Genomic DNA, 26,509 nt, shown 5'->3' on the forward strand with positions numbered 1-26,509 from the left:
AGCATACTCATCTAGGATTAATCCATTAGAGCCAATTCTCTATCCTGTGAAACAACCAAAAGAGCAACGTTTTATCTTAATTTATTGTACATGCTCAAATCTAGTCATTACAGCATGAAGGAATGTAGAATAGTAACAATTGTTGAGCTTCTTGAGAACTGATGCGGAGACTAGGTGATTATAATAATTATGTACTATCATATCTCTCAGTGAATATAATATTTGATAAATTTTTTTAATTTTTTGAGTTTGTTTTAGTATCCAAAATTGAATCCCATGGAGTTTACACGCAATACCTTCATAAAGATAAGGCTTTAAATAACTTGGCTATTTATGAATAAGTCAGATTCAGTTAAAAAAGAACCCATATATTTCTGTGATTGATTATGTGGAAAAAATGAAAGTATTGAGTGTAAACTGTCCATACAAAGGAAAGTTGTAACTCTAACTTCAACTTTCATTCTAATATTCGGTGAGTTTCAATGACATCGTGTGCTTCTTCGTTCTTCGTTCCTATTTTATGTAATTAGTTAGTATTATTATTATTTTTTTAATTTTTTATTTAGATATTAATAAATTATTCTTATTTTCATTGTTGGGTTCAGCTCTTCCTTTCACATCCATTGCTGGTAAACTACCATTTGAGGACTAGTTCTTTCTCTTTCTCTTATTCTTCCCAACGATCACAGCATTTACCTATCTGCAAGCTACTCCTATTTTCGTAAGTTCCCTTGGCCTTTTTGACTTGTCTCTATGTTATTGACTTTTTTTTAGTTGAAAAAATAGTTTATTAACACAACCAAAGGAAGGAAACAATGGTTGAGGACTGATTCTGATATAAATCTGAGTTGTTTATCGTATCACTAAGGGAATATTATATTGATAAATTGGTTTTAACATTTTATATGATGTGAACTCTCTTCTTTTTTCTTTTCTTTTTTTCTTTTTAAATATTTTTAAACAAATAGAATAAAATTATTTTTATCTTTTATAAATATATTTTAATTATATTAATTTAAAAATTATGGGTTTTTTCTTAATCCAAATATGTGTTAACAAGAAATAAAATTTGATAGTTTTTAGACCCCTTAAAAACAATTGATTTAACTTAGGTAATTAGCCAAGTTGTTACTTAGTCCAATTTAACAAATCTAGATTATCACAATAATAAAGATCATATCATGCAAAGCAGCGAAAAAATAAATAACACAAGATATGATCACCCAGGAAACCAAACCGGTAAAAACCTGAGGAGGATTTGACCTAACTATCCTCAAGGTAAACTTGAATCCACTATCTTGAAAACATCGAAGTTCATACAATAAGACTTACAAGCCCTCACGCTCAACTTCTTATTGCTACCAACCAGTAGAACTTACTGACACGACCACGTGCAAACTCCGAATCCACGGACTTCTTCTTTCTTGGATTCACCACCAGATACAAGCACACCCGCTTGTGTTTTCTTTAAGTTTCAATGGCAGCAACTGAGTTCATCATCAAGGTGTAGATAAATCTTCTCCTTGAAAACCCTAAGTTTGTGTAAAGGAAAACTCCTCTAGATCTCACAAGAGATTTATACAAACCGCAATATGAGTAACACTAAAACGTGGCTAGGGTTTGCCTTTTATACTTAGGACAAATAAGAAACCCTAAAAACGTTTTAAAACAACTAGGGCTGAGTTGGAAAATTCTGCAGAAAAACATTCTGCCCAAGCTTCGATCGATCGAGCCAGGCCGAAATGCATAATGCTTTCCTGCATCAACTCGATTCCAACTTTACATAAATGCACAACTTTAAGCAAGACTAAAACACTTCTAAATACATTGTTTTGATCATGGTTTGCCAACAATACACATTAGAGTTCTAAATACATAAAATCCTAAGTCTTTAGAACCTAACAAACTCCCCCTTTGGCAATCCGTGACAAAACACAACTAGAAGCTCAAAGTTTACAAAATAAAAGCCCTTTACAAAAATAATGCTCATAAAACAAATTCAATCTTAACTACTATCCATCAGTTGCAAGTGTAGACAACAGCTCAATTGAATCAGCCTGTATATTTCCTGAAACACTAAACAAAATGCATAACCGCATGTGTGAAAAAAATACAAGTAAACAAATTAAATTCTTGATTTCAAACAACACACAATAAAGATATATATCAATGAATAACTCATAAATATAAATCAATAAATAGTTTGAAACAAGAAACATATAAGAAAAACAACACTCCCCCTAACATGAATATCCCATCAAAAACATGGCAAGAGTTAAAAAGGTAAAAAACAAAGTGAAGCACCTAGATACAATCTAAACTCCACAAGCTCCAACCAAAGAAATACTCTCCCCCTGAAAACAAAAACTCTACAAAGTACTCCCCATTTTTGCGACGGAATGCCAAAGGGCAAACAAACACCATCATCAAAAGGGAGGTGGTCTAAACTGTGCCAACTCCGCACGCAAGGCACAGATCTCATCGAGCACGTCCACCAAAATCTGTCCATGAGTCACCTGAACGGTCAAGACATGATCCAACGTACGTCGAATGTCTGAATCATCTGAAGTAGTTGGTAGAGGAACATCAGCATCAGCAGCAGCAGCAGCACCCGATGTCTCAGCAGAATCAGCACCTGTAGAAGAGGGAGGAGGGGGAACAGCACCAGATGACTCACCCCTAAGACGTGAAGGAACAGCTCGCAAGTGAGCAGCCCTCTGTCTAAGAAAGGTGGCACCTATGGGAGCAACAATATGCACAGGCTCACCAGACGGAAAACCATCTAGACCTAAAAAGAACAAAATCCTATGAATGAAAATAGGATGAATAAGCGCATGCCCTATGATAGAACTCCTATGAACCTCATTCGAAGAACGAAGGAACAGATGAAGGAAACTGATCGATGCACCAGAAACAAAAGCATACAAAAACACACATCGCTCTAGAGGGATGGTGTGGAAGTAAGAAATAGGCCACAACGAATGACACGCTATCCTAAAGAAAAGATAGGTAGTCTCGGTAAGCTCAGCGGACGTGATCCGAGGATCAAAACCCCACTGAATAGATGACCCAGTGATGTATAACATGACAACATCTAAGGAGGGCGACTCATCATAGGGATAGTCAGGCTCCCGAACAACCGGAACCCCAAGAGCCTCAGCCACTACCTGAGGGGTAATGGTGAACTCAACACTTCGTATCCAACTCCTAACAAGGGTGTTGGAATCATAGATGTGGCAAGAGAGGTTCGAGAAGAACTCTCTAATCAGGGCGGTCGGGGGTGGATGATCTATCTCTAAGAGAGGCAACCAACTTCTAGACTCAAAGTTAGCCCTAATGGCCGGATCAAGCTCATCTAAAACCACAACACGCTCAGCCCAAATCTTACGCTTACAGTTCAAAGTATCAAAGGCCTCTCTGCTCTTATCATTCCTAAACACCTCACTCCTAGAGGGAGACACAGAGGAAGTGGAAGGGGTCCTATGGGCTCTAGTTTTCCAAGGCATGGTGCTAGGATAAGGACCAAAACACAAAACAAAGAAAAAACAAAAAAAATACCAAGGGCAGACTGCAGTTAGCACAAAAAAAATATAGAACAAAATCTATATGATGCATGAACAATTTAAATGGCATGATGCATGTCCTAATGCAGTGCAATTAAGTCCAAATAAGTTCAAATTCACAAAATTGGCTTGAACATAGAGGTATTAACACAAAAACCTCAAAATTTGGAAAACCACTTGATCAATTTGAAAGATATTGACTAATTGATCATCTTACAAGATAGATTTCAGAAAATAATGACCAATTACATTAATTGATCAAGCCAATTTCATCAATTTAACCCAATTTGAACAAAATCCCCAAATCGGATCAATTACAAACCCTAGAATTTTCAATTTTTCACAAACCACAAAATTGATCAAATTAAACCACAAGGATCATGATTATAACATCCTAGAACAAAAACCCAATGATCAATTTCACAAAATACGGTTTGAAACATCAAAAACCCCAAAATTGAAAAGTGCCGAAAATACCCATGATAATGCATGAAAATATGAAATAAAATGCAAAAGGAAGGGTATAAGGGTCTTACCGGCCTTGGGAGACAAAAACCTTGCAAAAATTTCGGAGGAAAACGACAAAAAATCCTTAGTGGAGCCTAGCCAAGTCGGAGAGAGAGAGGAAAGTTTGAAAAGTTTTGAAAAAGTCCAATCTGACTTTTAAAAAACATGATTCACGAGTTTCGATCGATCGAAAATCAGCCTCGATCAATCGAAACAGACAGAGACTTTAACAAAACAATTTGAAAAACGTTCGATCGATCGAAAATCAGTTTCAATCGATCGAAACAGTCAGAGGCTCTCTCAAACACATTTAAAAATTTTCGATTGATCAAAAAATAGAATGGATCAATCAAAATGGGCAGAGGCTCACTAAATTTGAGGAAAAACACAGTTTTTTGACAAAAATCTAGAATCAACTCAAAGCATTGAAATTTAAGAACAAAATGCATGAGTATGTGATGATGTGATTTTCAAAAACAAGAATTTTAAGCCCAAATTTCCCAAAGATAAAATTTCTTGCATTCTCCATAAATTTTCAAGCAACAAATTAATTTTGCACATAATTCAAAGTATTTTCAAAACTTGGTTGGTCAGACCATAAACACACACAATAACATGTACAAAGTTTAGCAAAGAGTAACTCGTGTAGTGTGTGCAACTAGCAAAAGCTTGAGATACATGTGAGGTGATATGTGAATAGCAATCAATCACAAAGTCTACAAAATTCATCACAAAGAATTTAAAAGAGACTATCACCTAAAGAGTTACATCATATAACTCCCACATCTCCTAGATCATAAGCTTGCAATCATGTAAGTTTCTTGTATTTATGCCTCATAATATACATTCCAATTTTAAGTTTATGTGAGTTTGGCATCAAGCCTAATAGTACACACCAATTAGATTTTAAGAATTAAGCACTTTTACCGAGGCTTCACCTTATGTTCTTTTTGTGCATGTGCTACACTTTCTCGAGCACAAAATCTTATGATATGCACTAAGGTGTTCATGATTGGCTAGTGAACAGTGGTGAGATGGTTATTTATGCTTTCTCTAAAAGTTCAAGTCCAACATTCAAAAACATGTGACTTCAAGATTAAGACAAGTAATCAAAAACCATAAACATCTTTCCCACACAACATGCACTACAAAGCTTCAACTAGTAAAGTGCAATAAGTAAGCTCATCAAAGCTAAACAAGGTACAAAAGACATGTTATGTGAAAATAAATTGACCAACCTTGTTCTAAAAAAAACCAAGAAGAATAGTACAAAACAAAATTTGCTTCCTTTTTCTTCCTTTAAAAAAAAATTTAAAAAAAAATAAAAAAAAAACAACAACACCTAGAATGAAATGCATGAATGTTATGCAATGCAAATCCTAGAAAACAAAAAAAAAAAAACAAAACCAAAGAACAATGGTCACAAAGGGTAGAGTAATGAAGCACAAGGACCATGTCAGAAAGACTCAGTTAATTCGAGTCTTTTGCATCCAAAACCTTTTAGATGCACCATGAGCATTGGAGTTCTTATTCACATGGGAATGATTACCAACTTCAGGATTGGAATAAAGGTTTAAAGCCTTTACCAATTCACCAATAAGTACCATAGGATCTTGTGCTTGAAGCACAGGTACTTTTGGTTTGTTTGCTCTCTTTGCAGCTTGCAGCTTGTAACAGTTAGGACGAATGTGTCCAGACTTTCCACAAAAGTGACAAACCCATGCAGGTTTATCATGTGTCTTGTCCTTAGATAGGGTAGACTTCTTAGACTTAGACTCTTTCAGATCAACCCTAATCTTCCTAGATGATGAAACTTCTATGGGTTTGACAACCTCACTCACAGGGAGTTTGACAGTTTCACTAACAATCTCACTCACAGAAGGTTCAGAAGAAGATGAAAGAACAAACTTTATGGAATGGGGAGCAGACACAGAGATGCTTTCAACATAACCTAATCTAGTTTTGTCAGAAGAAGACTTTTGAACACTCAACATTTGATCAAGTTTAAAACTAGCAGATCTAGCAACAGATAAATCAAGTTCCAAAAATTTAACTTTATCAAGCAAAAGCATATTCTCAATTTTCACATTGTTCAAAAGTTCATTAGCATCAAACAGTTTAACAAGCAAATTCTTCTTATCAAGCTCAAGAGATTCATTTTTTTTCAGGCCAAGTTCAACATTCATAGCATTCTTTGCAGCAACTTTGCAAAGTTTATTATAGGCCTCTTGAAGATCTGCATCTTTAGAGAGCTCCCCATCAGAAGGGTTCTCTTCAACAAATATACTTTCATCGACTATAGCAGTAGCGGTGAAAGCAATGAAGTTTCCATCATCATCACAATCAAACTCATTATCAGAAACTTCACCATCACTAAGGGTTACAGCCATAACCTTTCCCTTAGACTTCAAACAGGTAGGACATTCAGATTTCATGTGACCATACCCTTGACATCCAAAACACTGAGAACCCAAAGAATTATTAGAAGATTGACCTACTTTTTCTCTAGGTTTATCATTATTGTTAACCTTAGTGGGATCATGCTTCCTAAAGTTTCTAGGTTCAGCAGTGTTTGTGCATCTTACCTTTCTGTTACTATTCCTGAGAAAGTTTCTAAAGTTCTTGGCAAGGTAAGCAATCTCTGTAGCAGAGAGCTCATCATCAAATCCACCACCTTCAACATCATCAACTGACTTAAGAGCCATTGATTTGGATTTGGTAGTTTTGGGTAGATCCAACTCATAAGATTGAAGAGATCCTACAAGTTCATCAACAGGGATGGAGTCCACATCCTTACTTTCAGTAACGTCTGTCACTTTGGGTCTAAAGTCTTCAGTTAAAGATCTAAGTATCTTCCTAACAATGTTAGGTTGATCATAGATTTCACCCAAGTTAAAAGCAGAATTAACAATATCATTCAATTTAGCATAGAATTCATCAAAAGATTCATCATCAGACATCCTAATGCTTTCAAATTTAGAAGTCAATTGCTGCAATTTATTTATTTTGACAGCCTTTGTGCCTTCATGCATAGTCTAGAGGATATTCCAAGCAGTATGAGCAACCTCAACATTAGAGATTCTCTTAAATTCTTCCATAGAAATAGCGTTAAAGATAGCATTCATAGCTTTGCTATTAAACGCAGCTGCTTCTTTTTGAGAAGTTTCCCACTCACTAACAGGAGTAGTGGGCTTCTCCCATCCGTATTCAACGGAGTTCTACACTCTCTCATCAATAGATTTCAGGAATGCTTTCATCCTTACTTTCCAATAAGCATAATTATTCCCATCAAAGTGAGGAGGAATAACTAGAGAATGTCCATGTTCCATGACAAAGGGGTTAAGGATTAGCTCAGTGATCAAAATATCAACAACCAAAGAGCTACCCGCTCTGATACCACTTGATAGTTTTTAGACCCCTTAAAAATAATTGATTTAACCTAGGTAATTAACCAAGTTATTACTTAGTCTATTTTAACAAATCTAGGCTATCACAATAATAAAGATCATATCATGCAAAGCAGCGAAAAAATAAATAATACAAGATATGATCACCCAGGAAACCAAACCGGTAAAAACTTGGGGAGGATTTGACCTAGCTATCCTCAAGGTAAACTTGAATCCACTATCTTAAAATAATCGAAGTTCATACAATAAGACTTACAAGCCCCCACGCTCGACTTCTTATTGCTACCAACCAGTAGAACTTACTGACACGACCACGTGCAAGCTCCAAATCCACGGACTCCTTCTTTCTTGGATTCACCACCAGATACAAGCACACCCGCTTGTGTTTTCTTTAAATTTCAATGACAGCAACTGAGTTGATCATCAAGGTGTAGATAAATCTTCTCCTTGAAAACCCTAAGTTTGTGTAAAGGAAAGCTCCTCTAGATCTCACAAGAGATTTACACAAACCGCAATATGAGCAATACTAAAACGTGACTAGGGTTTGCCTTTTATACTTAGGACAAATAAGAAACCCTAAAAACGTTTTAAAACAACTAGGGCTGAGTTGGAAAATTCTGCAGAAAAACATTCTGCCCGAGTTTCGATCGATCGAGCCTAAGCTTCGATCGATCGAGCCAGGCCGAAATGCATAATGCTTTCCTGCATCAGCTCGATTCCAACTTTACATAAATGCACAACTTTGAGCAAGACTAAAACACTTCTAAACACATTGTTTTGATCATGGTTTGCCAACAATACACATTAGAGTTCTAAATACATAAAATCTTAAGTCTTTAGAACCTAACAAAATTTTAAAAATAAGTCAAAGTAATTACAAGTTGGGAAACAAAGAATAAAATCAAGGACTTAATTTTGTTATGTTTGCAATAAAAAAATTAAAAACTTGGAATAAAAAGAAAATTAACAAAATGAGATTTCTTTAATGTTTTTATTTTTTCTTAAACTGGAGCAAAATAAAAAATAAAAAATCAGTTCTGACGTTGAGTACCACTTGCAATGTAGGCTTTAAAAAATCAGTTTGAGATTGATTTATTTAGGCTTTAAACATTTGCAATGTTGTTTAACATATAATAGTGACAGTGTCAGTGCTAAGTACTAACGACCAAATTGAACTAACTCTTAAACAAGAAGATCGAAATTTGGCTAAATTTAAAGTATAAAGATCAAATTGATAACAAATATAAATTTGGAGGAAACAATTGTGAATTAATAAGAAATATAAATTACAACTTAATGAGAGAGGAAGCACAAAACTAAGGACTTTTCAGAAAATAGTTTCTAGAAACCTGTATTGTTATTTATTTTTTCTTTTCTTTTTCGCTTTTCTATTTTATTTCTTGGCTGAATTAATATTTTGATTAACACAGCGCAAGGCAGCAGAACCCCTTCCATCTAATTCTATGTCCTCAACTAACAAAGACTGAGGAGGGCTATACTAGTTGTTAACATGATCGAACATGAGACAGACTTAAAAAAATATAAGGATAAATTTAGTTTGATATCAAGAGGATAGACCATTTCGGAGAAGCTGCTGAATAGAAGGAACTCGCTCTTCTAGGATTACTATATTATATCACTAATTTTTATCTGAATTAATTTATATCTGATTTTGATATTGTGTTATTTATTTATTGCAAGGAAAAAGAAATATGGGTAGACAGAGAGATCAATTTTGGGATCATGCTAAGAATGAAAATGGCCGTTTCAAATGTAATTATTGTCAACAAGATTTTCCTGGAGGTGCATCAAGGATTAAAGCACATTTGGCCGGAATTCCAGGTCATGACATAAAGGCATGTAATGCCGTGCCTCAAGATGTTCAAGAAAAAGCTCAAGCAACCCAAAAAAAAAGAGAAGCTCACGTAACTCAAGGGACCAACAAAAAACTTAAAAGTGTATCAACCTCAGCTTCAAAACCAAAAACTAAGACAATTAAAATTGTCAACCAGGTGATTCTCTAGTCCCAACTCTATACATAGTTGTTTATTTCTAACAGTTCCAATACTTTTTAGGATAAATATTAGTACACACCGGTGGTTCCACACAACCCTGCACACACTTTTTGCACTGAAATCTGACTTCAGATTTCAGTGCAAAAAGTGTGCGTGCACGATTGTGTGCAACAACAGATGTGAAATAAACATTTCCCTACTTTTTAACCCTTTGCAAATATTTCCATTCTCTTTGTAGGGTAAGGAAGAATATAGGGCTGAAATTATCCTCAATGATGTTATCGACAGACTAATAGCCCATGTGTCTTCACTTGCCACTGAGCATATCAATTTTGATTTGAGTTTCAAGGTGGATCTTCTTGAAACATTATTCAAGATTAAATTCGTGTTAGGTGATGCTCAAAAGAGGCAATCAAGTGATGAGTCTATGGGGATTTGGTTAACTGAGCTTAGAAATGTAGCTTATGATGCTGATAATGTGCTAGACAAGTTTAGCTATGAGAGTTTTTGGCAAAAGGTACGGATTCAAAATCAAATGATGGATCAGGTATGTAACTTTTCATTATGCAATTTTGATGAAGTTAAGGCCATCAAACAATCGTTGGATAAAATTGTGAATGATGTAGCTGACTTTGGTCTTAGAATGGAGATGGTGAATTCAATCCCCAAAATTAGCTTGGACATGAATATAGACTCCCTCCTCAATGATTCAGAAGTTGTAGGAAGAAAACAAGATATCAAAAAAATAGTAAACTTACTTATTAGTTCAAGCAATCAACTCTTTGTTCTTCCTATAGTGGGTATGGCAGGTATTGGAAAGACAACTTTAGCAAAACTTGTGTATAACAATGAACTGATAAAGAAACATTTTGATGTACTAGCATGGGTAAATGTCGGTAAAAATTTTGATGTTGAAGGGATTTTAAGAGAGATTCTTAAATCTCTTAGAGAAGACTTGATTTATCATTTATGTGCATATGATGAAGTACGTCAAATATGTGCAAAAATTTTGGGGGAGAAATATCTTCTCATACTTGATGATGTGCATAATGAAGATCCTAAGAAATGGGATACTTTAAAAGGTTACTTATTAGAGTTCAATTCTAATACAGGAAATAATATTGTTGTTACAACCCGTAGTGATAATGTGGGGCAAATCATGAAGATACATCATCCCCCACATCACTTAGAGAAGTTATCAAAAGATGATTGTTGGTCTATAATGAAAAAAAGAACACTCATAGATGGAAGAAGTCCATTAACTTTAGATTTGGAGGTTATTGGTAGGGAAATTGCTAAAAGATGTGGAGGGGTTCCATGGGCTGCAAGAGTTTTAGGGGGAACAATGTGCTTTCAATTTGATAAAAACAAATGGCTGGAGATTCAAAATAATAAAATTTGGGATTTGTTGGATGAAGATAATAGTGATATGTTTCCTGTGCTTAAGTTATGCTTTGATCATCTTCCAAGACCATCTTTAAAACGATGTTTCGCATATTGTGCAATATTCCCTAAAGATTATGACATGAAAAAGGATGAAGTAATTCAGTATTGGATGGCTGAAGGGTTCCTACTAGCTAAAGAAGCTAATATGGAGATGGAAGATAGTGGTAACATATATTTCAATATTTTGTTGGCCACTTCCTTTTTCCAAAATGCTAGAAAGGATGCCTACGGTAATATTATTAGCTGCAAAATGCATGATTTGGTGCATGACTTTGCACTCTCTATTTCAAAATTTGAAACTCTAATCTCGGAGGGAGATTCAATGGATAATGGTAGTAGCATACAACCTTTATTTGCCCGACTTGATGGCAAATCAACACTAGGAAGTTCATTTAGTGAAGTTGATTCTACAAAATTGCGCACATTAATTTTAGAAAATTTCAACTTTGACATCATATTATCAAATTTTAAATGCTTACGCGTTTTAAAATTATTCGGGGATAGTATAAAGGAGTTGCCAGATTCAATTGAGCAATTAATACATTTGAGGCTTCTTCAAATCTCAGACTCCTTACTTGAAGAATTACCAAAATCCATCACTAAACTATACAATTTGCAAACTTTAAGTATTGAAGACCGTTTAATAGAGCTTCCGGAAGACCTAAGCAATTTGATTAACTTAAGACATATTCATATTAATTGTATAAAAACACCTAAAAATATGGGGCGGTTGACTTGCCTTCAAACATTGCCATTTTTTGCTGTGGGATCAGAGGATGGTTATCGGATTACAGAATTGGGAGCTTTAAAGAATCTCAGAGGAGAAATAAACATATACAATCTAGAGATGGTGGAAGATGAGGAAGAAGCCAAAAGTGCAAAATTAAAAGAAAAGGAAATATTCAACTTGGGATTATACTGGGATGAAGATTATTACGTTCCTGATGATGAAGATTATTACGATTCTGATGATGAAGATTATTACGTTCCTGATGATGAAGATTATTACGATGATGAAGATTATTACGATTCTGATGATGAAGATTATTACGTTCCTGATGATGAAGATTATTACGATTCTGATGATGAAGATGAAAAGGTGTTGGAAGGCCTCCAGCCTCACCCAAATTTGAAAAGCTTAACAATCGAAGGGTATGTTGGAAAGAAATTCCCATCATGGGTTGGTTTGTCTTCGCTATATCACAATTTGATTGAGATCAAATTATATTGGTGTAGGAAATGTGAAGAAGTTCCAACTCTGGGGCAATTACCCTGTCTTAGGGTTCTTGAAATGGAAGGAATGGGGAAGGTAAGATGTATAGGAAGTGAGTTTTACTTTTACAGTGATGGGAGTTACAGAAATACTACTACTACATTATTTCCGGCATTGAGAATACTCAAATTGACGTGGATGGAAACCCTAGAAGAGTGGAAGGATGCAAAGGAGTTGACAACTGCAGATGAGGTGTTGTTTGTGTTTCCTTGCCTTGAGGAGTTGACCTTATATAAGTGTCTTAAACTGAGAGATTTGCCAGACTCACTGCTCACCTGCGTTTCCCTTCAGAAGTTGGTAGTAGAGTATTGTCCTATGCTGAGGTCATTGCCAGGTGTCCGGTCCAGTGGGTTACAATATTTGGAGAATGGGGATTGTCGTCGTCTGCCTTCTTCTTCTACTTCCTCCATTCACCCCTCCCAGCGGGTTGTTGGTTTGTCTTCGCTATATCACAATTTGATTGAGATCAATTTGAGAAATTGTTGGGAATGTGAAGAAGTTCCCACTCTGGGGCAATTACCCTGTCTTAGGGTTCTTAAAATAAGAGGAATGGGGAAGGTAAGATGTATAGGAAGTGAGTTTTACTTTTGCAGTGATGGGAGTTACAGAAGTACTACTACAAAATTATTTCCGACATTGAGAATACTCAAATTGGAGAGGATGGATTCCCTAGAAGAGTGGAAGGATGCAAAGGAGTTGACAACCGCATATGAGGTGTTGTTTGTGTTTCCTTGCCTTGAGGAGTTGACCTTAAGTTACTGTACTGTACTGAGAGATTTGCCAGACTCACTGCACACCTGCGTTTCCCTTCAGAAGTTGGTAGTAGATAATTGTCCTATGCTGAGGTCATTGCCAGGTGTCCGGTCCAGTGGGTTACAATATTTGGAGAATGGGGATTGTCTGCCTTCTACCTCCATTCACCCCTCCCTCCAAAAGCTACAGCTAACATGGTGTGACTATCTCCTGGACCAAATTCGATACTTCATTGCCCTTAAAATTCTGTGGATAGAGGGATTTCATGAAATCGGAGCTTTGCCAGAGTGGTTGGGCAATCTTTCCTCTCTTCAAAAGCTGTATATTGTGGATTGCTGGAACTTGGTGCATCTGCCCACCAAGGAAGCCATGCGACGCCTCACCCAATTGAAAATGCTGGAGATTTATCATTGCCCCAATTTGAAAGACAATGAGCGGTCCAAGATTGACCACATTCCATTTGCCAGATTCAAGAATAGTGGGTAAGTTTATTCATACAATTTATTAGGTTAATCGATCTTGGCATAAAATTAATCTCACCAACCACTCTAGTAACACTTGAAAAATCCAACTCTTCTTTTTCTATTTATGAAATCATTTGAGAAAAGAATAGTCTAATTAAAATTTTTGTAATGGTTACCAATTGGCTTGCTGCTATTCAAATTTTTTTCTTATTTTTACCTATTGTCTTGCTGCTATCGAATTTCTGTTTGCTAGCCTATTTCTTTCTGCAAATTTTTCAAATCTGAATTTTTTTGGACATTGGGAAATTTTGAATATTGAATTCAGCACTATTAGAGCCTTCTTTATGTCCACATAATCATTATTTCGCTCAGTATTTTGATACTGTAAGAGTTCATGGATCAGTTCTTTTACTTGGGGCTGTCTAAAACTTGACAGTAGATGCTGTTGATTTGCACTGGGTTGTAATTGCTCTGTTTATGAGGGTGAATTTATTGTGGGAATATGGAGTTTAGTTGCATAAGAATGAGAAATTGGGCAGGTGAAGGTATTGCTGATTTTTCATTTTCCGTTTGGGTTGGGGGGTTTAGTTTTACTGGAGTGACCTTGAAATTATGTGATCCCCAGTCCTACTAGTGCAAGCAAAATTTAAATTAAAATTTCAAATAGCACTGAAGGTGTTGATGGTTCTAATATATGGTTTTTACCTTTTGAAGGCAGCCAGATTACTCTGATTTCTAAGGCTAACTCAGGAAGCTGGCAAGACATTTGCATCTAATTTACTTGATGACAACTGATGCCAAGGCACTTCAGGTTTTCTTTCTCTTACCATTTGAATTATATGTACATAATTTACTTCATAATTGGTCATTTACCAAACTCAATTCAGTTCAAAGCTCAGTTAGTCTACTCATACTACCCTATATCCTCTTCTATTCTCTTATATCCGTAATGGGTGAGTTCAATGATTCATAATTGCTCCTGGTATGAATACTTAATTGGATGCCATTGATGAAATTTATAAATGTTGCAATTTGGTTTAATGTCTTTTGAAATAAATAGTTGACATTAATCTCACCAACCACCGTGGCAACACTTGAAAAATTCTACTCTTCTTCTTCAAAATTAGATATCATCTGCAATCATTTGCGAAAGTTGCCAATAGTATAGTAATTAAAATTTTTTTTTTTTTTTCTGATTTTTAGCAATTGTCTTTCATCTTTTCAAATTTTTGTTTACTATATTTATAAGGGTGAATTTATTGTTGGAAAATAGAGTTGAGTTTTACTGGTCCATGAAGTTATGTGATTCCCTGTTCTACTAGTGCAAGCAAAGTTTAACTCACTTTCGTATAAAGTTTCAGACAGCACTGAAGGTGTTTTATCATTCTAATATATTTCTATTTATGTGTTTTTTTTTACCTTTTGAAGGGACCTGCCCAAATTAGAATTTTAAGGCTAACTTGTGAAGCTCAGAAGATGTTTGTGTCTGGGAAATAACCAACTTGATTAGAACTGATGCCAAGGTACTTAAGTAGGTTTTCTCTTTTCCCAGTTGGGATTCGTATATATAATTTAATTCAAACTGGTGTTTTACTAGTTACCTTTGAATAAGCAATGCTTGTCTTTAGAGTGTTGTCTTTATCTCTTGATACCAACATGAACGTAAATTAAGATTTAAGGAGGAGGTTTTATTTTCTAATTTCTAAATTTCTCCGTCATACTGGCAATTAAGACTAAAATGAATATTTGTCTCAAAAAAAATAAAGACTAAAATGAATATTTAGTGTTAAGAAATTGCGGATTTGGTGAATTAATTAAGAAATAAGAATTGTAGTTTGTCCATCTCTCATGAGTCATGAACCATGAAAGAATTTTGTGCTGCCAGGAACAACAGAACTGAAAATACAGAGCTCTTCTAGAGAGAGAGAGAGAGAGGGAGAGAGAGATAACGTGCCCCTTTCATTCTCATCTCTGGTGAGTTTCAATTACATCCTGAGACTGGTTGCTTCTTTGTTCTTCCTATTTTATAATTATTTTTTATCTTTTTCATTTTTGATTTAGATATGAATGTATTGTTCCTCTTTTCATTGTTGGTTTTAGATCTTCCTTCACATCCACTGCTGTTAATCTACTGATCGCGGACTACTACTTTTTCAATTCTCTTTCTATTATTCTTCCCAACATTGACTGCATCTACCTAGCTGCAAGCTACTCCTAATTTAGTAAGTTCTCTTGGCCTCTTTGACACGTCTCTATGCTATTGACTCTTTTTTTGGTTGAAAAAATAGTTTATTAACTCAACCAAAGGAGATAGCATTTATCAGGTTCAAACCACTGCCAAAACAGAAAATTAAGTTCCAGAAGAGGTGGGGTGGTACAAAAATCGTTATTTTTTTTCCTACAATTATCAATTTCAAATGATGTTATTTTTTGTTTATTATATGGAAATAAAATCTAATAATTCAAATTATAGACAAATATCAACATTTCTATTGGCAAATAGGAGGTTATGCCATGGTTCCTTACTTTGACTGTATACAAATATTAGGTAAAGAAAAATTTCAAGATTATAATATAAGGTACGTGTTTAATATGTTTAATTTCAAGATTTTTGTACAAATATGATACAGAAAACGTTTAGTACGTGTTCAATATGTTTAATTATAAAAAACTTGTATTTTTCAGAGTATTTTTTATTTTTATGGCAAATGGGAGTTTTATTTAAAATATATATATACGTTCGATATGCGATATAGTATGCGTACTTTACTAACTATGGTTTCCAGTGTTTTGACCCACGGTTAAAATCTGTTATGTTTGTACAGGAATTCCTTTTTGGCTGGCAAATGGGAAGATCATACTGGTAGACGTTTATGGTAACAGAGTCCTTGCAGGCTGCCATATTAATTATAGTTGGAAATCTTCTAAAATTTTCAAGATAGGAATGAATATAACCTTATAGAATCCAAAAATGATAGGCGTGTAACATGTTAGGCTCAACGACTATGGCATTCACTAAGTTCTGATGTCCAGTTGTCCACATATCATAATTTTCAACTTTCAAGTCTGGAACCCAAATTTAGAAATACAAATAAAAAATAAAGGACCTTTATATTTGCAATGTGTAACACACAAAAAGTAGCAAATGTTATACATTTGCAAAAAAGTGTACAATATTTAGTATTTACCACCTTTTGCAAATATGTACAACATTTGTCACTTTTTGTGTGTTTACAATGTAAATTTACAATGTACCGCACAATGTAAAAGAAGAATTTTCCAAAAAATAAATAACCATCTTCTTTCTGCAAAGTGGTAAATTGGTGGCTGCTTGTTTTAATAATTGAGAGAGGGAAAAAAATTTAGCAAAGTTTCACACTCGTTGGCATTTAGCTATTATAGAGGGAGAGAATAAAGGAAAACACTTGGATCGACCATTACAAACTTTCGTTTTCACATGAATAATTCTACTGAAAACACTAGTCAAGTCAATACAATTACATATATGTAACATAAAAATTACTGCTGTTGTTTAATTAATTTAAAGAGTCAAATACCAGTCAAGCCATCAAATTTGAATGCAACTGCAATTTCTTTATATATATATATATATATTGTATTAGCAAATTGGAGTTATAATTACTTCTTTCTAACCACATAAAATTAATGTCTGCACTGGTTTTAAAAATTAACAATAAGTTTCTTTACGATTACTTCTTTTCTTTATCCTACTCTTCTGAATTCCCAAAGTTTAGCTCTCCTCCTCTTGTTGCATCTATCTGTTTGCAAATAAATAGAGTCATGTCTTTCAAGCATATATTTTATTTTGGTAACATGTCTCTCATGCTATTGGTTTTATATTATCTTGTCTAAATAAATGGTTTAAATAATTTGATGTCTACCACTATATAGATCCAATTTTATATATAGCCTCTGATATAACCAAAAGAGCCACCTTTTTTGTTCATTTTATTGTACATGCATGCTCAGATCAAGTCATTACAAAATGTAGGAATTAAGAGTAGTAACAATTGTTGAGCTTCTTGAGAACTGATGCAGAGATTAGGTAATTAGGATTACTATTAATATATCATATGATATCAATGATTGAATATAATATTTGATAATGTATATATTTTTTATATGATCTGAACAATCTCTTTCTCCATATATTTTTTTTTGAGAAACAGAGAAATAAACTAATTATTTAATATCATTAAAGAAATAGAATAAACTTATTTTTATTCTATTCTACCTCTATTTTGTTTAATTTATATTTGATTATGATACTGTATTCTTTATGTCTATGATTTCTATAACCCATAATTAGCAGCACTTGACAATTCTTTTCATGTAAATGTCACCAGTAATTTCTTTTTTATCAGCAGATACTTTTCCAATGTCAAGGACGCTTCACGATTGTTTGGTGCCGGGTTAACTTTTTATCTCTTCAAGAACTGAAGTTTTGGAACAAGAGTGCTACTACCTACCAGCAAAGCAGGTGGTGCATTCCCTTTCCATGAAGAGCTAAATGAAGAACTAAAGCTTGAATTGGTTCCAAATTTCCAATCTAATTGTTTCATTGAAATTTGTGAGTTGTAGGAATCTCTTCTTCTTTTCATTTGATTTCTCTCTTCTAACGAAACCTAATATGATTCCTTTTGATTCTTTTTCCTTCTTTCCATTTCATATATTATTATTATTATTAGTAAATTTTTTGTTTGTATACAGTATACTATATATAGATTTTGGTCATCCCTCATATCCCAATTAGAGTAGTCATGCACTTCAGCAAAGAGTGGTCCCAAATATCCGGATAAACATCTGATTCCTATTTTAAGCTCAAAATAATCTTAAATTCGTATTTCCTCTCAAAGGTCCTTTTTTTTTTTCCAACATTTCATTTTGGAATAAACTAGTTCTTTTTACAATTAATTTACCATATTTCTTATCCACTTATTTTAAAGAAGTTTCCCTTCAATTTTTGTGTCAAACTTGTTTTTTGCTGCAACATTTTCTGCTGCATAGCATATTAGCTTCAAATTTTTGTTTCAAACTATTCCCTCAAGGTTTTTTGGTTTTATTTTACATAGGAAATTCAGGTCTACTTGTTACTTTTGCATTGTCTTCACTATAATGTTTTGACTTGTTAGTTTTCTAATAATAATGGCTCTTATCAAATATTAAGAAACAGCATTTTGTATATGCTTTTGTCATATTCTGATTTTATTTTAAAAATGAAAAGCTAGAACCTTATGCTTTCTCAGTCTCTCTATATATCCACCACTAGCTATCACATCTGCTGCATATGTTTATTTGAGGACTCAATATGCCTGCTAATTGCATCCAGGAAACAGCTATAAAGTTCAGATATATGCTTATGTGCACAAATGCATGTATTCCAGAACCATGCAAGAATCCGTAAGCCAATGCTTGAGTATCATTCGTCTGTCTTAACTTTCTCTGCTATAGGAGATAAAAGGAGCAACAAAACCAACATATATCTGATGGCATAAATACACTATGACAATTGCTCTACTTGACTGCATGCAAAGATATGGTGACAATACTAAAAACTCCTACCAGTCCCTCTTTGAAGCTTCTCCAAGGTAATTCCAATCATGCCATCATGGTTTAAGCATCCTACATAAACTAGTTCTTTTACTTTACCAACAACAACACAATTAAAATCTCGCACTTGGGAGAAATTCTCTTGTAATATAAAAGGAAAAGTAAAAGAATCTATCTTCTCTCTAGTCAATTACATGTCAATAGTGAAAAATAGGCTATTATATATGTGGATGGCCTAATCTTTTATCTCCTCTTCATCTACTTGAACACACTATACTAACATTTTTGAAAATCACATAACCAAATAGTGAGAATATCTTCTATCGTAACTGGAGAACCTATCATTCATACATGAGCTATACATTTGCAAGAAGCCACAAAATCTGCTTATGGTGTAACTGGCTCATTGCGTTAACAAATACCAATGATCTTTCATTGTCCCAATCAGAGGTTATGTAGTTTAGCACAAAAGGGTCTATGATTTCCATGTTCCTTTGATTAAGATAAACCTTTGATACATCCTGTTCTAAGGTCAAAATCATTTAAAACTGGTATGTTCTCTCAAACCTCTTGTTAGTTGTTTCGCTTTGAAGTTGTCTAAACTATTCATGATTTGTTCTCTACTCAGCTTATTCCTAGGTTAATGATATCCAAAGAGTTTAATGTCAAACCATTCATTCATATTCATTTAACATATTTTACTGCATAGCTTTGTGTATCTTCAAATTTTAGCTCTATTTTATTGTGGTTCTTCCATGATGGTTGGATTTCTTTTTGTATATCAAATATTTCTCAGAAATTAAGTTTTTAGGATTTCATTTGAATTATCACATCCACTTATGTTTTCATATTCTTTATTAATATTCAATTCTGATCTGCTTGTTGCAGTTGTGCTATCTTCATTGAAAATTTTGTAGTACTAAAGTTGCTGTGTATGAGACAAGAAAATTTTAGAGAAATTTTCTACAAAACCAGATACTTTCAAGCTGAAATCAAATTCAACTCTAATTTTGATGGAATTTCTTAATGAAGAGAGCTTCGTGTTGATTGGTGATTGGTGTTACTTTAAATTCCTCTCTGTTTGCTTGGAGCTAAAGCCCACGTGGTGGGATCTTTTCTTCTTTTTACTGTTGGTATTTTAGTGTGATAAATATTTGCTGTAATCCAAGAACAGCATGTTTTTGTTGTCTCAGTAGCTGGCATTTGTTCTAGAGAAGATTGTTGTAAACCCATATTTTATAGTGGAAGATTTTACTAGACTAGGTCCTGTGGTTTTTCCCTTCTCATTGAAGGGTTTTCCACGTAAAAATTTGGTGTCTTGATTACGGATTGTTGCTGAATTTTTTTTATTTATATTTGTTATTGTGCTTTGCTAATTTATCTGAAATATCCATTAAATTAGTACAAAGAGGGAAAAAGGAAATAATTCTGTGTTGAGTTAATTGGCTATTATGATGCATATGTGGTATAGGAAATATTTTTCAACCAAATGCAAGAGGAAACTTCACTTCAATGTCACCCCTCCGTGCCTCCATTTGAATTTTGAGTTACCATTTTGTTTGCATTTGAAAGATAAACTTATAAAAGGATCATTAGAACTTTTGGCTGCCATGATGTAGGCAACTGAACTCTTTGTGTTATCATAATGTATGCTTCTTGGTGAAGTGAACCTAGTGGGAATCATCATGGTTTGTGACTTTGTTCCATTTCCATCTGAATAAGGACACATACTTTGCCCTCATTTCATTCCTTCTTTCTTTATCAGTTCATTGATTTTTGTTTTTAATTACCTGCATATGGGGACTGATTCTTATTGCTTGTACGTTTCTGAGAAAGAGCTTGCACTACACTCATCTTCTGACTTATTATTTGTAGATAATCTGACTGAAATGAGGCATTTAAAAAAAAAAAAAAACACTTAAATCTCATGGCACTATATACAAGATGCAAAAATGGAAAAAGATCTTTGATGGTTTTTTATACTCTAGAAGTAGACATACACACACATGTACATAAATCTTTATAGCTGATTCATAAATCTTTTTCTCAAACTTTATAGCTGATTTCTTGACTAGATTTTTCTCTAGGAAAAGTTTAGTAGTTAGTTTTTCAGATTTTTTTTTTTTTTTCCCCTTTTTGAATTTGAATTATAGGTTAGCATATTTTATCAATATCAGTTTATTTGTAATCCAATTGAGAAGCATTATTTGCATTTAATAAATGAGAATTGAAGTCTAATCCTTTTTTTTTTTTTTTTTTTGAGAATTGAAGAAGGATAATAAGAAGAGAGATGCTACGTCTACAACATTTTTACAACAAATCACAGGTGGTTAGTTGTTATTGGTTCAAATTTGCCCCAACAATAACAACCAATAACAATCTTCCACTTAGGATTTGTTGTAAAAATGTTGTAGACATATCATTTCTCTAATAAGAATAAGGATCCAAAAAAATAACTTGTTTGGATAAAAGGGTCAAGGGCTTGGATTCAGCTAAATCGACCAAAAAAAAACCCTCAAGTGGGCTTGGGGTGTGTACTTCACTTGGGTATGGATTATGGATTATGGACAATGGACTTGTCATGACAAATTGATAGATAGCCAATGGGAGAAAGCGCAGTTTCTCAATTTGGGCTTTGGTTACAATGCAATCCAATCCCTTCCACTCTCACGTTTACCGAGTCACACATAAGCCATGGCCTTCATACCGTTTTGAAACTTGCCATCAATCATACAGACCGTTTCGTCCAAAAACGCTGGGATTCATGGTTCAAAACTGAGGAGGATGGAGAAAAGAGATGAAAGTCAAAGAGTGTAACTCATACACAAGGAATCTACTAGTACCAACCAAAAACCTTTTTTTTTTTCTTTTTTTGGGTTTTTAAGATGGTTTTGTCAAATGGGTATGTCAATTTTGTTTAAAAGATGTGAATTTTTTCTGCTGGGTTTTGGTTCTTTCTTGTATTAACTTTGTATTTCTATTATAATTTATAATGGGTCCTATGAACATAAAAATGACTTGGTTGAGTTATAAGTTTATGTTTGTATCAATGTTATTGTGCCTCATAATATGGCAAAAATGTGAAAATTGCACACATTTAGATAATATTGTACTATGGATGGAATGTGATTTGTTTGGTTGTTCAGTACTCATTTTGTTGTATGTTAACTCATATCATATGGTTGGGAAAAGAGTTGAGAGCAAGGTGTGACCCCATGGGATTTTTTTTTTTATAATCGTCAATATTATATATTCAGAGAAAAAGGAACACCGCAGTCTACCTTACAAGCATCCAAGAGGACAACTGGTAGGTTGTGTTTATTGAAACAAAAGGACTGAACACTATTGATGGAGAGCTTTGCAACAACGTGAGCGGTTGCATTACAATCTCTCTTGACCCAAGAAAATAGACAAGACCTAAAAAATTCTAATAGAAGAAGGATATTACTAATAATAGCACTAATCTCCCAATAAGGGTGGATGGAGGGGCGTTGAGTGAATCCAAGCATATCTTGGAATTTCCTTCAATGACAATCTGGTGCCATCCTTCAGCTTTAGCTAACTGAACAGCCCAAAAGATGGCGGATGCTTCAGCTTGGAGTGTAGAGCATAAGTGATGTGTAGGGAAGTTGAATTGATGGCAGCATCCACATTTAGCTTGATCCAACTAGGGAAGGGAGGTTGCCAACCTCAGCATGGTGTAGGATGAGGGCTCTCTAGAGGACATGGTGGGGACCACAACACCTTGAACTCAGTCAACCTTTGATTGATATTCCTTATGGACTCCACTGGGTTGGCAGGGATGCCCGAGAATATGACTTGGTTTCTTATGTTCTAGATTTCATCCAGAATGAATGCCATATTTAAAGGAATGCTCTAATGCTTCTCAAGATGATCAGGGGCCAAGAGGGGGTCAAGCAGTATGTTAATCAGTTCTTCACATGATAAGATAGCATGCTCCTCTGGCTTAAATCCCCAACAGCTAGCAAACCAGATTCCTCTAGCAAATGGGCAGTTTATGAACAAATGGGTGGAGGATTCTAAAGCTTGGCTGCATAACACACATCCCAAGTTTTGGATGATCGACCTTCACATTAAATTTTCATATGTAGTTAGTGCATTGGTTCTGATTCTCCATAGGAGCATTTTAATGCGTTTTGGGGCCTTGATCTTCTAATGCTTCATCCACTTGATGTTAGGACTCGGGTTTGTGTGGATGTGGGAAGTGGAGATGCGATATGCAAACTTGACAGAGAACTTACCTTTAGGATCGGGTATCTAGATGAGTGTATCAGGTTGATTTCTAGTTAGGATAGCTATGGAAAGGACAGCTTGAGCAACTTGGGCGTAAAAAATGTGGTTTACCAGATTTGTATTTCACGTATGCAAGTCATGATCAATCAATTGTGATTCCATTAAGGGGGTTTCTGCTATGGGATCCAATCTCAGTTTAGGTTTGAAATTTTGGAGCCACGGAACCCACGGGTCATTCCACACATTGATAGAGGAGCCATCACCTAATTGGTAGCAAGCGCCCTTTACTATAATGCTTTTGGTATCCTCAATGGCATTCCATATTGGAGAGTAGATTTTTGGCCTGTTTGCATATAACGAACCTTGTCTAACTTTGTATTTAGCTTTTAAAAGCGACATGCAAAGACTGTCATTGACGCAATCATCCAGGCCAACTTAGCAAGGAGGGCATTATTGAATACAATCGCTTTTTTAAAACCCAGCCCACCTTTATCTTTGGGATAGCCAAGCTTGTCCCATGATTTTAAAGCCAAGAATTTGTCATCTTGGTTGATTGGTTTCCACCAAAAATGCCTTGTTAATACATCCAACTTGTCACAAATGCTGCTAAGAACCTTGAATGAGGACATGGTGTAGTTGGGGAGATTTTGGGCCACTAATGAAATCAATGTACTCCTATCTACCCATGAAAGGGTCCTGCTTCTCCAACCCAATAGCCTAGCTTCAAGCTTGTTTTTGTAGATAGCTGAAATCTTTGGAGGGAGATCTGGACAGAAACATAAGTGCTCCTAGGTAAATGGAGTCCTTAAGGCCTTTCATATGGACTATTTGTTTAATGCCTCTTGTTGTCTACCTTGGAGTATGCTTGGAAAAATATATGTCAGATTTGCTCCTATTAATGCATTGGCCTAACCACTTGCAGTACATGTCGAGACATTCATTGATGGCCTTGGCTTCCATCCTTGTTGCCTTAGAGAAAAGCACTATGTCGTCGGCGTACATGACGTGTGTGATGGCTGGCTCATTTAAATTGGCTTTAACTCCACTAATTTTTTGAGATGGAATTCTCGATCAAGAAGTCTGGATAGAACATCCTGAGCTAGAATGAACAGGTATGATGACAGTGGATCACCCTATCTTACACCTCTGCCAGGCTTGAACTGATCAGATTTTCCTTCATTAATTAGGACTTTAAATGATACTGTGGTCACACAGGCCATGATCCAAGAGGTGAATGTTTCATTAAACCCGAATCTCAGCAACACCTCTTTAATGAAGCTCCAGTTCATTCTATCATAGGCCTTTTGAAGGTCTAGCTTTATGGCCATGTTGCCAGATTTGATCTTTCTATTCTTGAAACTATGCAGCACCTTTTGCATAATCACTTGATTCTCTATTATCCACCTTTCGGGGATGAAAGCTGATTAAGTTGGGGAAATGAGCTTATGGAGAAGAAGTCTTAATTTGGAAACTAGAAGCTTGGAAATGACCTTGTAAACAATGTGGCAGAGGCTTATAGGTCTGAAGTTGTTGATGGTGGTGGGACATTGCATCTTGGGGATAAGTACTATAAGTGAGCTGCTTATCTCCTTAGGCAGGGAACCCATCTGGATCGGGTGCCTTTTGATCCTCCATATTAAAAAGTGTATCCTTGATTTGCTCAGGGGTGGGTATAGCAGATAGGAGGGTGTTTTCTGACTCAGTGATGGCATGTGGAATGAGGTCTTCCAAGTTGGATGGAAATGAGACCTCTTATTCCATCAATAGCTCTTTGAATCCATCATGGAAATACTTCCTAATCAGCTTGGCATATGAGATCCAGTCCCCATTATTATTTTTGATGTTATCTATATTGTTCCTGCGTCTTTGGATGATTTTGGAAAGGTGGAAAAACTTAGTGTTCCTCTCACCATATTAAAGCCACAATTCCCTTGATTTTTGCCTCCACAAAACCTCACTCCTAGTCCATTCTGCCAATTCTGCTTGGAGACTAGCTTCCACTATTTCATTGTGATCGGAGCCCTCTTTAGTTTGGATTTCTTTGATTTTGCTAAGAAGCGTGCCAATTCTATCCTGGCAGTGGCCAAACACCTTCCTATTCCATGTGCAAAGAGCCCTTCTCGTGGCTTCCTGCTTCTGACAGAGCCTTGTGAAATCAGTGCCAAAGGAGTCTTGGTTCCAAGCATTGTTAATTATATCATAACACCCTGGATCTCTAATCCATGCCACTTCAAAATGAAATGGCCTATGTGCAAAGGGCTCAGTCGAGTTTGAGACAAACAAAATGGGAGCGTGATCCAATTAAATTGCTTCGAGATGAGAGACACTATCTTTAGGGTAGGCGAGTCTCCACGAAATACTACAGATAGCTCTGTTCAACCTCTTCTTTATAGCTGCATTGCCCCCATTTTCCTTTGGCCCATGTGTATTGATTACTACAGAAACCTAAATCTATAGCGCTTGTATTAAACATGAGCTCTTGGAGGAAGTTGTTGAAGGAGGGTCTCCCTTTCTTGCATCCATTTGATTCATCATCATTGAGGGTGTAGTCGAAGTCACCTAAACAAAGCCACGGGCATCGAAAGAAGGCAACCAGATTTTCCCATGCCTTCCTTTTCTTGACTGCATAAGGAGGGCCATAAAAGCCCACTAAATTCCATGCATAAGTAGTATCCGAAATATTTACAGCAATCAAATCTTTATTAAAATCAACAAGCTTAACTACAGAACCAGATTTCCACATTAAACAAAGGCCTCTGGCTAATCTTTTGGCATCTACAACAAAATTGAAAGAGAAATTGAGGGAGTTCATCACCTGATCCATGCGTTCTTTGGAAGCTTTCATTTCGTAAAGAAAGATGAAATCGGGCTTTGAACTTTTTATTTGAGCCTTAAGGGCTCGAACTATCACGGCGTTACAGATACCACGACAATTCCATCCAAAGATTATCATGGCGCCATTGGAGGCATGATAAGGCCCGCCTCCTCGGCCGTTGATATAGCAGCTGATTTATAACTTGATGATGGGGAAAGGGAGAGTTGATTCGCTTGGTTTTTGACTCTTCTTGCTCTGCTTTTTAGAGGTTGGCCCTAAATCTTGGAAGGACTGAGAGGTAGCTTCTCTATTTCTGATACTATGAAGTATTCTAGGCTATCAGCAGTCTTCTTGAGTCTCTTTGCAAAGTGCTCAATCTCTTTCTTGGTAATTTTCCTTTTGGGGGGGGAGGGGGGGAGGGGCAGTTGGCGTCTAAACTAG

At 35.3% G+C, this 26,509-nt stretch overlaps 2 protein-coding genes and 1 long non-coding RNA gene across 4 annotated transcripts; 2 read left to right on the plus strand and 1 right to left on the minus strand.

Annotated features, from left to right (window-relative positions):
* Nucleotides 1–611: 611 nt before the first annotated feature.
* Nucleotides 612–12,924, plus strand: LOC115965223 (putative disease resistance RPP13-like protein 1). Its single transcript, XM_031084397.1, has 6 exons — nt 612–721; nt 9,186–9,489; nt 9,731–11,168; nt 11,712–12,090; nt 12,175–12,769; nt 12,820–12,924. The coding sequence occupies exons 2-6, from the start codon at nt 9,190–9,192 to the stop codon at nt 12,922–12,924; spliced, it is 2,817 nt and encodes a 938-aa protein (XP_030940257.1). The 5' UTR covers nt 612–721; nt 9,186–9,189.
* A 208-nt stretch (nt 12,925–13,132) lies between these two features.
* On the plus strand, nt 13,133–20,379 carry LOC115963213. Of its 2 annotated transcripts, none has more exons than XR_004085746.1 (9): nt 13,133–13,446; nt 14,143–14,239; nt 14,857–14,951; nt 15,314–15,402; nt 15,529–15,650; nt 16,254–16,304; nt 17,817–17,929; nt 18,779–19,037; nt 19,888–20,379. It is a non-coding gene; the product is annotated as an uncharacterized LOC115963213 (long non-coding RNA). The 2 variants fall into 2 exon arrangements; XR_004085747.1 differs by having other exon boundaries at nt 19,917–20,379.
* Nucleotides 20,380–25,167: 4,788 nt separating this feature from the next.
* LOC115965224 lies at nt 25,168–26,206 on the minus strand. The gene is made up of 2 exons (XM_031084398.1): nt 25,617–26,206; nt 25,168–25,498 (listed from the first exon to the last, which is right to left on the minus strand). Exons 1-2 carry the CDS (start codon nt 26,204–26,206, stop codon nt 25,168–25,170), a joined length of 921 nt encoding a protein of 306 aa, XP_030940258.1.
* Nucleotides 26,207–26,509: the final 303 nt, after the last annotated feature.

This window comes from Quercus lobata, chromosome 10 (assembly GCF_001633185.2).
Source record: "Quercus lobata isolate SW786 chromosome 10, ValleyOak3.0 Primary Assembly, whole genome shotgun sequence".
Classification (NCBI taxonomy): domain Eukaryota; kingdom Viridiplantae; phylum Streptophyta; class Magnoliopsida; order Fagales; family Fagaceae; genus Quercus; species Quercus lobata.

Excerpts from the sequence above, each read along its gene's own strand:
- LOC115965223 (XM_031084397.1), top strand. The coding sequence starts at position 9,190 with ATGGGTAGACAGAGAGATCAATTTTGGGATCATGCTAAGAATGAAAAT. Across the intron at positions 9,490-9,730 it reads CAATTAAAATTGTCAACCAG|GGTAAGGAAGAATATAGGGC; the intron begins GTGATTCTCTAG and ends TTCTCTTTGTAG. Across the intron at positions 12,770-12,819 it reads AAATAAGAGGAATGGGGAAG|AAGTACTACTACAAAATTAT; the intron begins GTAAGATGTATA and ends TGGGAGTTACAG.
- LOC115965224 (XM_031084398.1), bottom strand. The coding sequence starts at position 26,206 with ATGATAATCTTTGGATGGAATTGTCGTGGTATCTGTAACGCCGTGATA. Across the intron at positions 25,499-25,616 it reads GAGGTTGAACAGAGCTATCT|GCCATTTCATTTTGAAGTGG; the intron begins GTAGTATTTCGT and ends CTTTGCACATAG.